Consider the following 17,120-nt stretch of genomic DNA (forward strand, 5'->3'; position numbering starts at 1 on the left):
CATCAGGACATCAGTGCTGCCTCCTCCATTTTGCAGACTCAGGCACAGACTGGAAGGACTTCTTCAAAGCTCCACCAGAAGTCCAGGGTGGGACACAGAACTTACTTGCCTTTTTAGCTACGGATACAGAGATGCCATCATGCTCCCTCCTATCACATACTTTGCACAACAGACCCGAGCTGTCAAGCTGAACTTGACAACTTTAGCTGGAGTTCTGGGAAAGGTTACGTCTCCCTCAGCAAGACAGCATACCAGAGATGACTGAGTACTCACACAAAAATATAACATGTCCAGGAATGGTTACTTATACAAACTTATATGCTGTGAATTAGCTGAGGATGAAATTACTTTTTTTTCAGAGTTTTCACTTGCAAAGTAGTTCTTTTATACCCTCTCTCCCACCTGCTTTAAAAATAAAATCTAGAAAGGGAGACATGGCACACTACTGTATTAAGAAAACAACAAAATAAAAACAAAACACAAACCACTTGTTACTTTCACAACATTCTACAAGGAAAGGTCTTCTCAGGCTGATTAGCCCCAAGGGTGAGGACAAGAGAATCAAACCACTACATAAAATGCCATCCTGGGTCCAGAAAGGTTCTTCACCTTTGAAAGAAACAACAAAACTCCAAAACAAAAATAATAAATCACTCTCAACAAAGTAAAACCACCTTTAATAAATTCCTACATAAAACAACATTTCTATGCAGAACAACTGTTTAGTCAAAAAGTAAATATATATGTTTAATTCTCTTTCAAATGTTGACAAGAATTGAGAGCTACCAGTGTTCTTTGGAGAACAAGCAGTAGTTAAAAGTCTATCTTGCTGATGTTCAGAAACAGTATATTCTTTTAACCAGCAGTTCCCTATTGCACATAACAATTTTGCTCTCCATTTAAGCACCTAAAAGCCTGGTACCTCACTAAATAAATTAAAACAAATCCAGTTTCTTCAGCAACCATTTTCAACACGTGTATCTTGGTAGAGCGACATTACCGCAAGCTTTTAATAAATACAGAAATAAAAGATTAATGACTCCTCATTGGTGTTTTATGGAATGGCCTTTTCCCATAAACACTTGCTTTTCCAAACATTTGGGTTTTTTGGTATGTATGACCTAAAAAACACTATATGTAGTATATTTAATGAAAATTGCCCACACATAAGTCGGTACATTTGCATGGCACAACTAATCTGAGATACAGATTTCAATGTACAGTTGTGAGGAGCTTCTTCCTGAACCCGAAATCAGTGTGCATTTAAGGAGTTGAAAACAAAGCCCCAGAGGCTGAATGGGAGACCACAACCAATGAGGGATTCTCAGACATGTTTGGAATTGGCCTAATGCTCCTCTTACCAAAGGGCTTCTTCTGTGTGTGTCATGTCAGGGGAGCAAAACTGCAACCTGAACATTTGGACACTGCAGCATTTTCAAAGGTCTCTCCAACCCCAACTCTCCTTCCCCCTATGCCCATCTTACCAATATCTACTCTTCTTTTGGCAGCAGGATAAGACATTAAGCAGCTCCCTGTAGTACAATGACACTGTGGTTGCTATTTACAGTAGAATTAATGCATCTGTGCCAGTAGGGCAGAGTCTGTATGAAAAATATACACAATATGGTCATTTTTAGCCAGATTAGGATATAAAAAAAATTTTACTCTTCAACTCCCAACTTTAAACAAAGAATAGTTCTGTCAGAAGTCTTCAAACAGCCAGAGTATGTTATTACCCTAACGTATAAAACCAAATATTTACACCTCCATAAAGTACCAAAGAATTCTTAAAAATGCCTAGTAGCTCTCAGCGTGCAAAGTCAGCAGGAACTGATTATCCAGGATGTTCACTATTCGTAGAGACAGTCTTGGAATCAAGCATTCAGAAGCAGAGTGCAAAAGACTCAGTAAATTATTTCAGCCCATTTCTTTTTTTGTTGCTGTTGTTTTGTTTTCTTTCTTATTTAAAGTAAGTTTTGTTGGTCCATACTACAGATCTCCTTTAAAAACACTTATGCAGGTAACATTCAGCTTAGTGCAAATGCAAAGATCTTCTAGGATCTGTAATCCTTCCGAACAGTGTGAGCCATCCAGTTCACTTTAGTAGTCCAACTTTCCCGGAGTGCTTCATCAAACTTCTGCTTAAATTGTTTTAGTGCTTCTTCTTCACTCTTCCCCAAGGCGAGAGAGTCCTAAGATCACAGGAAAACAACCACATTAGGAACTCTGAAAACCACAGTTAGGGCCTCCTTCACCTTTCAACACAAACCACATTCTGATTTTTTTCTGTTTTGACAGTGTTTCACCTATTATTCATTGAGCAATATATCAGTGGTATTTTCTGGGTCTAAAGATGAAACTGAAGAAGAATTAGGCAAATAATGTTCACCTTTACGGATCTATCCTTGTGCATGAATCAAGACATAAAACACCCCCAAAATTACTATATACAAGATGCAACCACTCGGAGTGGTTGAGAGGAAGTTTCCTTTGACCATAGGACTGACTACAAACCTTGTTCTACATAGCTGAAAATGGAAGTTTTGAGAACTGGAAAACTTGAGAGAAATGAGAAACAGTTTAAATGTATTCATCTTGGAATCAAAATTCACACACTGGAAAAATGCTAAGTCCTGCTGAGCTGTAAATCTTACTTCACCTTGAGATACTGGATGTCCTTGACAGAGGTCAGCTCTGGAAGGCCTGCAGTTAACATCAGTGCAAAGAGTGTAATAAATAGGTTTCCATGTTTCCGCAGGATCAAGTAGGCTTCTTCACAATACTGGCGGAACCTTCGTGTCCAACCACAAAGCACATACAAGGAAGACAATGAGTGAGAACTTACACAGTTGACAAATGTGTGTAGCAATTGCCAAAAATTGTTAGCTGGACTAACACACACATCCTAGGAAGGCAGTAATTGAAAGGACAACAGAGATGTCTACAGAAGCTTCAATGCATTCCCACAAAAAAGTCCCATCTCTCTCCAACAAGCCCTTGAAGCATTGGTACAAAAATATCAAAAGCTTCAAAAACAGCGCTGTTCTTCAGAAGGAGTAAAAAATAGCAAAGGTAATGCCAGTGTCCCATCTCCATAAGATTCTGTTAGCTGAAATGCCCTGATGATCCCATATAGTGGACCTACAGGGGATAAACAAAAGCTCTATAGCAGTTCCTACCAATCCAGCCTGTCTCTGTAAGGCAATTCCTTCCTGCAAACATGGTCAAAATTGAGTTGTCAGATCTGGCATAAAGATCAATCATGCATACACTTGAGAACTTACTCAATGTCTCGAAGTGTGCCACTGTCCAGCATCTAGTCTGTAAATTTCCACACAAAATATGGAAATTCCCTTCTGACTAAGATGACAAGTTATACTTCAAAGAATAAATTGTCTTCTGAGGCATTTTTAAAGGCAAATGGAATCCCACTGCCATTTAAAGTACTCCATATTCTACAGCTCTTGCAACAGCACAGTCACCTAACAGCTTTTACTTCACAGTTTTAAAAATGGAGCTACAGGTTGATTTGCTTACTCTCCAAGACAGACATAGATCACTCACTGGCAGCTGCTTTCCATTTTTCCTAGACACACCATGACAAATACATGCACAGCTTGTTCTACCAGAAGGCTGTACAATTTGTCAAGCCATACCAAGGTACTTAGTTTTAGACCTTTGTCAATAATTGCTTCCTGTGACGGATAGCAAAGTAAGAGCAAAACATCCAGAATGCCCCTCCTGTCAGTTGGTGAGAATTATACTGAAGGGAAAAGGAAGAATCAACCTCAACAGGTGGGATCACAGAGGGTAGTGTTCCCTGCAATGTGCTTCTGTGTTCCACTGTAGCTCCCTAACCCATGATGGGAAGGGGCATGCAAAAGTTTTGGGTTATAAGCACATGGCTGTGGATGCCTAAGCATCCAAGCATGGCCAGGATTGATGAGCACACTGAGTGAAAAGAACTGACAGAAAGGCAGAGTGAGCCTGTTTTTTAAGTCCAGTGCTTCATCTCACTTGAACAATGGCCTGTGGAATTCCTCCCTAGCATCCAGGGCTGCAGAAGGTAAAAAAAAGATGATCCCAGAAGAAACTGGCACCTCCCTGCTGGACGAGATAAAATGGAACTGTATCTCTCTATTAGAAAGCTGCAGGTTCTGATGCATGAAATAATCTATATATATATTCTAGCCCAGGCAGAGAAGTAGACACTATTATAGATGCACGTTAGCACACTTCCACACAAGTATAAATGAGCAAACCAAACCCAGATGGGTTTCTGGTGTGGAGGAAATTATCAACAGAGATCATCTCAGTTAAAAAGAAGAGATCAAAATAATACTCACCGACCAAATTTTTCAGTGTTCCCTGTTTTTCCTTGTTGAATAACATGAATGAAATCATAGGTGAGTATGAAAGGTACCCGTTCCCTTTTAATTCCAAACTTGGACTTGAAGTTTCCAAGAATATGCCCAAAATCTATATGAAAGAGCTAAAAAAACCCAACCAAACAAACAAAATAAAAACAAAAGTGAAAATTAGTTTCTCTGGTGAAACATTTCGCTTCCCTAATATCTCTACAGGATGCTGGTATCAAGAACAGTTAACTCACAATGCTGCTCTCCACAGCCCATGGTTTCAACCCTTTCGGAGTATTTAGTTTTATGCTGAAGTCAGTGATAACATCCATGCTCATATGAGTGACTGCTGCTACAAACCACTGTGCAAAAGATTATCTCAGGTTTAAGCTTCTGACACTTACCAATAGGCATCTTGTCAGTAATATCAGACAGAAAAATGAGGCCAGTGATGAGCCCCTGAGGCTCAACCTCATCACATCCAAGGGCTTCCTACACAAGGTCAGCAGTAAAGCTAGTAGAACTTAGATTAATCTTACGGAACCTGTCACAGTTCTCCCATTTCAGAGTCTAAGAAAAGGGCATTACAGCTTCCTTCTAGTAGGTAAAAACTTAAAAGAATCCTGCAAACATCTTTAAAACTCTTTTTGTAACTCTTGCTAGTTTTATAGGCAGAATAATTTAAATAATATCAGCCGAGATACAGTAGAAAGCAATAATTAAACAAAAAACCCCATCTTTTAAGAGTTTACCTAGGTTCTAGATCTTGAGGCTGTCACAGCATCCTGCTGGTACTCAGTGCCACAATAAACATTTCTGCAGAGCTTAGAAACTAGCTTCAGGAGAGTTACATGAACTGCAGTTTTGGGTAGTGTATTTTTAAGTATGGTCTTTTGCAAGATACTCTAAGACTACTTCAGTGAACCTCAACTATTAACAGGCTTTTGGATGGTCTGAAAAAGTTGTGTAGAACAGCCTCACTAGATACAGAATTGCTTACTAAACAGGCATTGGTCAGTCCTTCCACTAGTCTCACATGTCCTCTCTTTGAAGCTCTCTTCAATTCTCAGTAAACAAAGACATCAGTTCTAACACTGTGTGGATTTAATTTTACTGAGACACTAAAGAAATTAGAAGTTCTCCAGACAATTCTTGCACAACGGAGATATCGCAGTTATTCTACCCACAGAAGAGATTCTTACCTGACCATTTTTTCTGACCATGATATTGTCACTGTGTCTGTCACCGATCCCCAATACGTAAGTAGCTACACAGTAGCCAGCACAAGACAGAGTAAATTCTTCAATAGCTCGATCCAAGTCATCTCTATAACCACAAAGACACACAAGGTTAGTGGATACTACTGCTAATTCATGTTCTGCTTGGACCTCAGAAAGGATTTTTACTTGGTTAAACCAGAAGCCCATTAGGATGCTGTAAAACTAGACTTTTTTTGAGAGAGAAAATACTGTAAAAAGCAGCTATGGAGAATAGCAGAAATACAAATATTATGAAAGGCAATGACGTGAAAACTTGAGACCCATGTAGTTTTCTTGGGTCTGTTTGTTTTGCCAAATCTACTATAACATACTCAACAACATACAGTCAAAATGCTGCAAATGCCAGAATTTCAGCTGTTTGAATTCCAGGGGCTCCATGAATCTCAGTCAGAATTTGACATACTAGCAAAATAAGTAGTAACAAACCTGCCAGCAGAGCCACACATTCCTGAATACTGAAGCAGAAACTTACAGGAATTTTGTAGCTTACACTACAGGTGAGAAAGTAACTGCAGAAATTACCCCAAATTGTATTCCTTCAGCCAGTTTAAGAGAGCATCTTTGTTGAAGGCAGCAGCAGCAGCAACATTGCTACTATTTAACTGAATGTCAGCAATAGTTTCTGAACTAGAAACAGCCTCAATAAGGCCAGAGTGATCTCCAGTAGCTAAACAGCCATAGGGCAATATTCTGAAAGAAAACACAAATTCATGTTAAAAACACCAATAGTGAGTCATGTATCAGTATTTTGAGTGGGGCTGAATACTCATGCTAACTTGAACATTAAACTCTCAAAGGTTATCGTACAGATATTGCTTGCCAAATTAAAATACCAGCAATACATTTAAAACATTGATTTTTCCCTTTACATACATATATATGTAAAAATACTAAATGATAAGCGACCCTAATTTTCCCCTTTTACTAGTAAACACAGTTACTTGTAATTTTCTAGGAAAAACCCTAGAGGGAGCCCTTTGTCTTCATTTGTTACTCTTCTGGCTAAACAGACAGCAAGTTACACACGTTCATCCTACACTAATTTTTTAATGTAAACAGAAAAGAGGCTTGTCTTTTTCCCTTTTCTTCCTATTTCAACTTAAAATGCTAGAAACACTTTAAAATATAAACATGGTTTTCAACTTTTACTAATTTTAAGCATAGAAGCCTAATGAAAACCAGGAATACATCTTTTGACCCACCTGATACACAGCAATATTCCTGTGCATTCATATACTTTATCTAATAAAAATATCTACAACAATATAATTACATTAGACACAGTTAAAGATAGGAATCAAGGAGATATGGCTAAATAGATACTTATATTTTTCCAAACTGTTTCCTCACTCCAGATGCTCAAAATGCTAAATAGAATTGCAATGTAGATGAGAGCTCAATGTATGCAATGGAAATGTAAAGCAAACTCTTCAAAGGCATCACAAATTGAGGTGTCTACTCTGGTGCAGGCACCTCAGGTCAGGAATCTTATCTCAGTTCTGGTCATGTATAAAAGAATGGATGCCCATGCAAATCCAATGGCAGCACAGCAGCTACAGGCTGACACTCACTGAATTACAAAGCTGTATAAAAAAAAACACAGGACATGTTCAAATGTGTGTGTGTATGTATAAAAAGCACTGCTGGTGGAGTTGTCATCAATATGTATATGCAAAACAGATATTGATTGCTACAAAGCAGAACCACATCTCAACTGACACTGCCTATTACCTCAAGCCATAGAAGAAAAATAAACAGAATGCCAGATTACATTAGTCAGAACTGCTGGCATAATAGCTATTAATAACTGGACTGTTTGTTTAGCTCACTGATAACACAACTAAAGCAGCACAAGTAGTAATAACCGTATAGCTGGGGATTCTTCCCTATTGGCAACAAAGTGAAAACCATATTCAACAGGGTATTTAGAGAACACTCAAATTCAAAACAAAAAATCTATTCTAACTTATCTCCCACTTAAAGCCCCTGCACTCTCCAGGGCAGAGAGTTCTCACTGTGAGCAGCAGGGTGTCTGTAATTGCCAAGCTCCAGCATTCATGATAGAAGGAAGCACTGCCCATCCTTATCACGACATGACAAACGTTCAGCCAAGTATTGCCAGGTTAAAGTGCACGCTGGCCGCCTTCCACCGCATTTCAACCCACCCTACTTGCAGCTTAGCTGGGCACATGGCCAACAACTTCCCCTTCAAAAGCAAGCAATGATGAAAGCCTTCAGCCCCTTGAGGACTCTGTGCTTGCAACTGGAGGAAAAAACATCCTTGTCAGAGAGACAGTTTGACAGGAGTCAAGTTGGGGACAAATCCTCTGGGCCCTTTCCATCTCATCCTGGTCTTTCTGACTTCAACATCTGTCAGCAGGATATGCTCCCTGCTTTTTAATGCCAGTAAAGACCACGGACAGACCAAAACAGCAATTCTGAGCAGGACAGAAAATTTTCTTCTTCACTCCATTTAATACTGTTCTTTACTTCAAGAGTTTAATTCTCCAAAGCATTATCTTTCCAAACACAACACCAAGTTCTGGTAATTTATTAATGCATTCTCTGTAACTTCAGGTCCAGTGGTTTAAAAACAATGACATAATTTAGACTTGTAACAAATACATTTTTCAGTATGTTTGTGAACTCTGACTTCAGTCATACACAGCCATTTAACATCAGACTGCACACAGGCTAAGGGAGGTGAATATGAAAACTCACTATAAATAGAGAGTGAAATGTAAAAGTTTGGAGAACTCCCTCTATTTGTCCAAAAAGTAACCATGAACTAAATACTTTTGTGATGATTTACCACAGCAAGGGTCATTCACCATAGATCAATCTCCAGAATTTCTGGTGCTCTGTTACTTTACTAATTTCTCCCTTAACACAATTTCAATGCTGTAACATGGGTAAAGCAGCAGAAATAATTTTTGATGCCAGGATCACTCTCCTAAGAGATGGAACACTGCAGGCCCCACAGCATGCTTGGCAAGACAGATGTTATGCTCCTCTGCTATGACATGTATTTGTAATATTTAAACATTCCTCATAGGAATAATAAAAAGTTATGTAATTACTATGAGCATGCACATACACATGACTTCAGAAATAGAATTTTTTAACGCAAAATAGCTTGAGAAGTTGTAACTTTTCAGGGGGGACTGAATCTCCTAAAGTCTCAATTTGTCACTTTGCAGATGCAACCTGAATATAAATACTATTTAACTTAGTAAGTTTGCTCCACAACAGAACTCATCACCACTGCTGTTAGTTCCGAGATTTTGAAGCTGCCTCTTCCTGAGGGGTATGTGGACTGTAAACATGGAGATGACAAAGCCTTACCCTCTTAGCTGCCTCCTCATGCTCCAGGCATTCAGAGTGCTATTTTGTCCAATCCTGTTTTCAATTAAGGCCATTTCAGAGCCTTCCCTTGGCAACTGCCCTCTTTGACAGAGTTGTAACCCTGCCTCAATTCCAGAATTTTATTTTACAATCATAACTGTGAGAGAATGGATGGAAGGAAGATGCTCCTAGTTAAGTAAACGGAAGAGGCCAACTTCAGTTCTCCCTGGGAACTTCTCCTTTCCGCTTTTTTTCTTCTGAGAGTTTTAAGAAACATCTTGGACATAACAGCCACTTTTTGGCTTTCCTTTGTTGAGTTTAAAAAAATACCTTAGTCTGGAAAAGCATATGTGATGACTCCTAATCACTATTCCTGTTTGTTAGGCACAGTGTGTGGCCCAGGCTAGAACCACAAACTGAGCTTCTGGGAAGGCAGCAGCCAAAGAATGCCTCATCTGGGATTCCACAGCTGCCAGAGGTTGTCCTTGCCCCTAAATGCCAGATCAGTCTCCTCACAGTCTATTTATAATGACATAAATTATCTAGTTTCCCCAAATTGATGTTCAATTTAACACATACTCAAGCCACTTCATTGCATACATACACTTCCAGAAACAATTTATATTATTCATGTTCCTGCCTTATCCCATACTTCACTCAAAGGAATCTTTCTATAAGCAGCACAAGTAACAAGTTTATAGTTGTACTTCTCTGTGCATGCTGATGTTACGTGCCTTATGAAGCTCCCAGTATTATGCTTGAACCACAAAAAATTTCAGTTGAGTTTAAAAAATCTAAATGAAGTATTTCAAGTAATATTTAAATAAGCACTTCTAGTCTTATAAACAACACTTAAACACAAAGGATTATAGCTCCTTCACAGGCATACAAAATTTAACTTATGACCTCACATGTTTTATAATAATGTGACACCCGGTACCTTCTTTAGATATATTTTTTCTAAAAAGACATTAGAAATTGAGAACTATGTTAACTAAAAGTGGTGCACAGATTTGGCTGGAAAAGTTCCCCATATACTAGAGGGTTGGATGATAACACTGAACAATGCCTGATACTGTTTCTCCTTGGAATACTCTAGTATTCCTACAAAGAAAGCATGGTTATCTTGGGAAGCAGATGAGGGTAAAAAAAGCAAGAGCTTTAGAAGATACAAAAGTATTTCTGATCTGAAAATGGTTTTCTGGCATTCAAATAGTGTTTTATCAAGAAGAGAATGCAAAGGCTTTGCAGGAGCAGCAGAACAAATGAGAAGACTCCTCTCAAACACAGCATTTCTGCCCTAACAGAATAGTTAATAGATGAGATTTTGTTTCCACTGGAAGTTTACAGCCTCACAAAACCTGCCCAAGGGAAGCAGAAATGGAAGCTTTAGCATAAAATACAGACAAGTTCAACACCATAAAATCCTCTTTAATACTTAGTACAAGCACATTATGCTTTTTCTCCACTGACTTTATAACTGCTGGGTTAGATCTACTTCACGGAAATGGTACTGAAAAGTTACATTTTAAGGAAGTTGCAGTATCTTTTTTCCCAATATAGTAGTGGTTCATAAATATACCACCTTTGCTGTCAACCTCGTCTTACTACAGAATCTCATCTTACTCTTGAATGACTATCCACTGCTTATCAGGATTCAAAATTACAACTGAAAACATGCAGTAACTGAGAGTAGCAGACGGTAAACATAAAACAGATGGAAGAGCTTTTTCTTACACACATATTTAAATAACGAATGTCTGACTGCAGGATACTGACAAGGCTAAGAGTATAAATAATTCTCATATAGACACCAGTGATAGTTCACTTGTCATCAACCTCCAGGCAGAGTAGGTAGCCCTCCACCCAACATTCTAACTCAAGAGGCACGAATATTATCGGAGTCAGACTCAAAAGCCTTGCTAAAGTCAAGGTAAGGACTTCCACTACTCTTTCCCTCCCTCAAAGAAGGTAATTGGATTAGTCAGGCATGGTTTACCCCTTGGTAAATCCATAGTGACTGTCCCAAATCATCACCATTTCCTTTGTGCAGCTGCACTTCTAGAAGAGAAGCACAAGCAACTAACTTCTCTCCCAAGACCCTCGTCTTCATGAAGCCTGTTAAGAAATTAATATAAGACCAACATTCATCTGTTGAATTGTACAGGAAATGGATCACATGTATAAAATTCATTTGGACAGTAATACATTCATTTGTGGCCATGGCAGCACCCACCACAAAAGTCCTAAATAAATAAGACCAAGAGAAATAAGAAAATGTTAAAAAGAAGAACCTGTATTTGTGCATTCCTCAATTCTGGTAATTCTCAACCAGACAGTGAAAGTCTATAATAAAGTCTCCTACGCCCCCAAACTACCAGTATTTAAAGCTGACTAATTTACAGAGAGGGTTTTGCCTATTAGCTCTACCTAATAGAGAATCTGGATGGTGTATTCCAGATACAATCCCCAGATGCTAACCTTTGGCCAGCAGATCTGTGGTCTGTGTCTGTGCCTCACTTGCACATTTGTGTTAGAACTTAAGAGCTGCAATTCCCACCATCTCTAAGGCACCATTTTTGCATATGACTGGAAAATCAGTGATGATTAGTAGTTAAGTTTGTTACACGTGAAGTTTATGAAATAACTCTTTTTGGAAAGATGGCAGACACAAACAAACAAAAATGGCACAAAACCTGCTTGCTGGACTCTCAAGAATTGTCTCCTGACCTCATACAATGCTTTTTATCTTGATGACATTCAGAGGATGAAAACAGTAAATTATATAGGAGAACAGTGGAATTTATATCAGCATGACAATGCAGATAAATCACATGAGATACAGTGGATTAGGAAAAATATTCTGCTTGGTAATAAACAAAACCCCCAAAGTTTCACTCAACTTTTTCCATCATTCATTTCATTTCATAGTGTGGGCCATCCAGAGAGTGAATGCAAAGAAAAGCCATCTAATTAGTTAAGGTAACTGCTTTCTATAGCCTGTTCACCTTTTCTGTGGCAACTGAAACCTCTGGGCACTGATACACATGGTTAGAAAAGAGAACAGTAGGGAAGGTATTTTAAAATCAGAAAAGCTTTACTGCTAAAAGTAGATTCTCTATCCAAATAAATTAGCCCTCATGAGATCCTTACCGGAGATCCAGACCAGCTTCTTTCCAAAGTATGTCCATCAAACGCAAAATCTGGAGTGTCAACATGTCCTGTCGGAGATCTATAAGGAAAGGTTGACATTTCTCAGTCTCTTGTAGACAAACTTTCTAATGTTTATTAGATCTTCAGAAAAAGGTATGTAAAAATAGTCATCAAGCCTAAAGGTTAAAGTGGGATTAACCATAATTATAGCATCATGAGTGATAAAGTCTATTCTTTGGAACCCAGTCAGAAAAAGATGCTTCATTTGTTTGCCGATGTTAGAGCAAACCACATTTGTATTTATACAAATACAGAGCAGCACAGTTTAAGTGCAAGTGTGAGATTGAAGAAGGGAAAGGACAAATACTTAAATGTTTAGCATTGCTTACCATCACCATTTTTAAAGATGATACCTACAAGATCTCCTCCAAACATTTTATTGTTGTACACTATCCATAGAGGCTTCATTTTAGAATCCATGTATCTACACTTCTCAACACTAAAAGAAAACAAAACAAAATTTTTAGTCAGATAAGAATAATTCAACTGAAAAGGTCTAAATGTTGTTCAAAACACAACAGAACACACAGACTTCCAGTTTGGAAATACTTAAATGTTATCTTTGCTTTCATTCTGCTACTACACTATGAGTGCTTACTTAGTTATGAACACATCTCCTATAGATCTCCTATATACCATGACTGGCATACACATATCTAATGCTTACATTAGGCACCCACAGTTTCAGAAATTTTCTTTATATCCTTGCCCATCAATTTTTAGACTTTAAGTGCTGTTAAAATTTTTAGTGCTTATTGCTATAAACAGAAGCCAGGAATGCCTAATTTGCTTTTAGGCTTATATTTAAATATATGAATCTTTGCTAATGCATTGACTAAGACCGTATTAAGTTTTGTGGTGGATCACAAACATTTTCTAACTTAACTGGTATCTTAGCCTTAGGAATATTTCCAACAGATCTTCTGTCACTATGACAGCACATCTCAGAGCCACACAGCCACATGAAGTTAAAGCATGTGTGTTTCTGCTTTACTATTTCTGTGCAAAGGCTACAGTGAAATTTCATTCACTCATTCTTGACTTACTGTAGTTCTGAAAGTATAACAGAAGGATTCAGAGGAGACTGGAGGTCAGAAAGTGCTTCTCTGTAAGCATTTTGTTTCAAACATGTATGCATTGCATCTTTTCCTTTTGCTTTGCTTTGCTTCATGGCGTTCAGCTTAATTAGACTATTTAAAGTCTTCATTTTATTAAGGGCTTCCACCTGAAAGAAATATTTTATCTTTAATAGCTATTATTCTGATTTCACACATAATACAACACAAAATCCCATTAAAAAAAAAATTCAATAATTCTACAACTTTTTAAAAATTGAAATAACAGATGGCAATTAAGGTGGCATTCCCACCCCCCACAAAAAAATAACAGCCTAAGTCACTGTTTCCTATGTAACACAGACATTAACGCAATGAAAGCTCCTAAGCTTCAAATCACTTTTTACAGCATGACTGAAGATTAAAAAAAAAAAAAAAAATGCATGAGGTATTTTAATGTATGATACATTTACACAAATTCCTTCTTCAAAATACAATTTTCACCCACCAATTCAACAAAGCAGATACGTATACGTGCCTATATCCATAACCATACTGAAGCCAATAAAAACACCCCGTGCTTCATACTACTACAAGAACTGAATGTGACTTGAGATGAGCTCTGGATGCAGATTCCTTGCTGTGCACAGGCAGGCAGCTGCATACAACATGCTATGGCCTCATGACTATTTGCAGACCATTTCCACATACATAACTACACAGACTTAACTTTTACAGAGGAGAGTCTTAAATGTTTATTCATTAAAATCCTGCTGAAGTTTGGTATTAGGTAAATGCTCTCACCAGTTAAGGTATTCCAAATCATAACAGCATCTAAGCAACACTGTTACCTCAAAAGTGTACAAAGGCAATTATTTGCAACTGATAGAGGTGGGTTTAACCCTTTTTCCCCCCTTCCGTTTTGTCAAGTTTTCTACTGGTATATGATTTCTAAGAAACAAACTTGTGATGTAAATGTATATAACACTAACAGAAAAAAGCCCTTTGGTAACAAACCTATGTAGCACATACAACAGAAGTAATTTCTACATTGTGCCTACATTTAAGAAACTTGTTAGTCAAATACAAAACAGTTGTTATAACAATCAGCTGTATTTGCACTAGCCACAGCTAACAAGCTCAGTAATACACTTAATTCTCTATCAAATAGCATACATTTAATAATTACAGAAGTTGGTTTCTATACAAGGAAACTTCAGTCTATCTTACAAGGTGCTGAGTCAAAACTTACCACTTGTACAGACAGACTGAACCCTGTCAGGCAGGATGCTGTGGAAATTGTACGCAGTTTGATTATAAAAATGAGGCAGTGGAGACCTGCCAGGTCAGCCATCTGTCAAAACCAAGAGTGCTCTGCTTTTCCACTATTCTAGGAGCTGTACAAACATCAGTGACACGGGAACAAAATGGAACCTGTGCTGTACAAACAGGAACTTTTTGAAGTATTTCTACTTTGAATTTCTTCCGTGTTTGCACAGTTGGGAATTTTTCTGCCCCTTCTTTGATTGTACTGACATTTGTTTCCTGTGAAGTGCACAAAAACTTTACTGACCTTAGGTCTATTGCTTAAAGCATTTCATCACCTAGTCTTTTTATGATTTTGACAATACTAACAAGCACACGTGTAAGAAATGGGCTTTTCAATGTCCTGTGAACTGCACTAACAGAGCACAACAGTACGTTCCTGTTCCATATGTCTCTCAAAGTGCAGTTTCAATCTAGACAGCATCAAAACTTAGAAATAACACTCAGAAACTCTCAAACTGTTAGAAATAACAGACAAGTTATCTTACTGAGCTGTCTTTGTGGCTTGATACAGCAAATATATTAAGTTCAAAGAAAGATCATTTTTCAAAAATGTTCATGATTGCAATCTACATCAACTTGCTAAAACTGCATTAGAGACTTCACACATGATTTGTGTCCCTCAGTGATCTGTCAATAAACTTACTAGTGTTTAATTTAAAAGCAAACCTCTCATACTTATTAGGGTATTAAAAAACAAACCTATCTCTTATATTTTTCTTCTTATAAATGGTATCTCTATATTAACACTAAAATGTGTATCTTGTTTATTTCAACATCTCTGTTTCCAGGGAGTACTACTTTATACTACCACCTTGGGGGTTTTCCCATCACCTTTTAACAAAAGCCTAAGCTGGAGTAATCTAGATAAAGTTTAGATAGAAAGGTCATAGTTTCTAATGAACAAGCTACCCTTCCTGGGGAAAAGAGGTCACAAGTTTCAAGTGCACAGAAACCCTCCTTCAGTTGATCATCCTGACAGCCTGCTGTCCTACCCAGAACACATGCACACTGCTCAAAGTATCTTGTACATCTTGGAACACTATAGAACTAGGTCCCCATCTCTGAGGCCCCACAGCATTAGCTGCTTGCTGTGCCAGGGAGGAGTGCTCCATCACCTGTCTAGAAGTAAAATCCCTTTTATTTCTCTGTCTCACCCATGCTTCCTTCTCTTCGCCGCTCCCCAACAGCTGGACTGTGTCAAGGCAACCAATATGCCCCACAGGAGCTCTGGAATAAGTATCTGCCATACAAGCCAGGATAAGCCAAGATGTAAAGGAAAAGGGAAGTCTGTACCTGTTTAGCAAGCACTTTCATATGAGCAACACTTCCTCGGCAGTAAGCTTCAAGTATCAAACCAAACTGTGCTGAAACAGCAGGTATGTGAACCTCTGACCTGTAAGGAGAAGAGCTGCTCATCAGACATTTACAGATTAGCATTCAAATCATTAAAACAAAAAGAATAATCTAAAAAACCAAACCAACTAACACCTCGTGTTGATGAAGATAAAACAAAAAGGCAGATTTAAGAAAGAACACTTATGTGCTGAAGACTCTGAGGACTGGCTGGTTCAAGGCATGCCACCTGCTTCAAGGTCTAGGACTGTTCTGAAGGCACTAACGTTCAGAGGTAGTGAATGGATATTTGTTTGCAGGAACCCCTTCTATTCAAGAAGGTAGGACTGATAACCCACAGAAGGCGATCCTGACAACCTGGGCTGACACTAAACCATGTGCTCTTAAATCTTTGTAAAAGAAAAGTCAAAATCTGCCTGAAGGGGAAGAAAACGCTTAAACTTTAACCAGAGCCCAATGATCGTCTAAAATATTTTAATGTAGCTCCTGCTCTTTTTATTTAGAAATAATATAATCAATTGTACTTTGGAGACAGAATCAACCTACAGTCCATTCTGAAAGGCTTCTGCCATTCATGGAACTGGTTGCTTTTATTTTCTGTTAGATTCTGAACAATAATATAAATTTTTCCCAACTGTGAGGTATAAATATTGTACTTTTGCTGCACACACAAGCCAAAACAAACACTAAAGTTATATACAAACCTAACTTATCAGATAGTTAGAGCTGAATACAGTTTGGAATACTTCTGTCAAGCAGTAGATTACAAACCACAGTAATATATATTTTTAATTATAAGCATTAATTATAGACTCTCATCTATAAATGCCAAAGATAAAGAAACATAAAGAGGACTTCTAGGGAACTACAATAATGGCTTGTTTAGAAAAATCTCCAAGAAATCATTTCTGAAAGTCCAATCGGGCTCAATAATTTAAAAAGACATAAGAAAAAACTCCTACCTTAGATGCCAAAACAACATCTGCCCTATTCTCCTGTTAGCAAGTGCTCTCTCTAATAGAAATCTGGAGAGTGCACAATCAAGAAAAGGTTCATATTTCAGGACTTGCACAAGTTGAAGGAGATACTGAGACAGCTCTTCATCACTAGAAAGAAGTAAATAAAGTGTTTAGTAACACAGTAATTAAATTATGATATTCCAGAAATTCAGATGCATGTGACAAATC

General features: G+C 37.9%; 1 protein-coding gene across 10 annotated transcripts in view; it reads right to left on the minus strand.

The window, feature by feature from the left end:
- Nucleotides 1–650: 650 nt before the first annotated feature.
- PIK3CB (phosphatidylinositol-4,5-bisphosphate 3-kinase catalytic subunit beta) overlaps nt 651–17,120 on the minus strand; it is a 105,911-nt gene continuing 89,441 nt past the window's right edge. For all 10 annotated transcript variants that reach the window (XM_051626256.1, XM_051626263.1, XM_051626255.1 and 7 more), the window contains 10 exons: nt 16,896–17,039; nt 15,874–15,973; nt 13,243–13,421; nt 12,526–12,635; nt 12,137–12,215; nt 6,161–6,328; nt 5,561–5,684; nt 4,347–4,492; nt 2,660–2,792; nt 651–2,192 (listed from right to left, as the gene is read on the minus strand). In XM_051626256.1, coding sequence (XP_051482216.1) covers nt 2,055–2,192; nt 2,660–2,792; nt 4,347–4,492; nt 5,561–5,684; nt 6,161–6,328; nt 12,137–12,215; nt 12,526–12,635; nt 13,243–13,421; nt 15,874–15,973; nt 16,896–17,039 — 1,321 coding nt within the window. In that variant the 3' untranslated portion in view covers nt 651–2,054. The remainder of the gene's footprint in view (nt 2,193–2,659; nt 2,793–4,346; nt 4,493–5,560; nt 5,685–6,160; nt 6,329–12,136; nt 12,216–12,525; nt 12,636–13,242; nt 13,422–15,873; nt 15,974–16,895; nt 17,040–17,120) is intronic.

This window comes from Apus apus, chromosome 8 (assembly GCF_020740795.1).
Source record: "Apus apus isolate bApuApu2 chromosome 8, bApuApu2.pri.cur, whole genome shotgun sequence".
In the NCBI taxonomy this organism is placed as follows: domain Eukaryota; kingdom Metazoa; phylum Chordata; class Aves; order Apodiformes; family Apodidae; genus Apus; species Apus apus.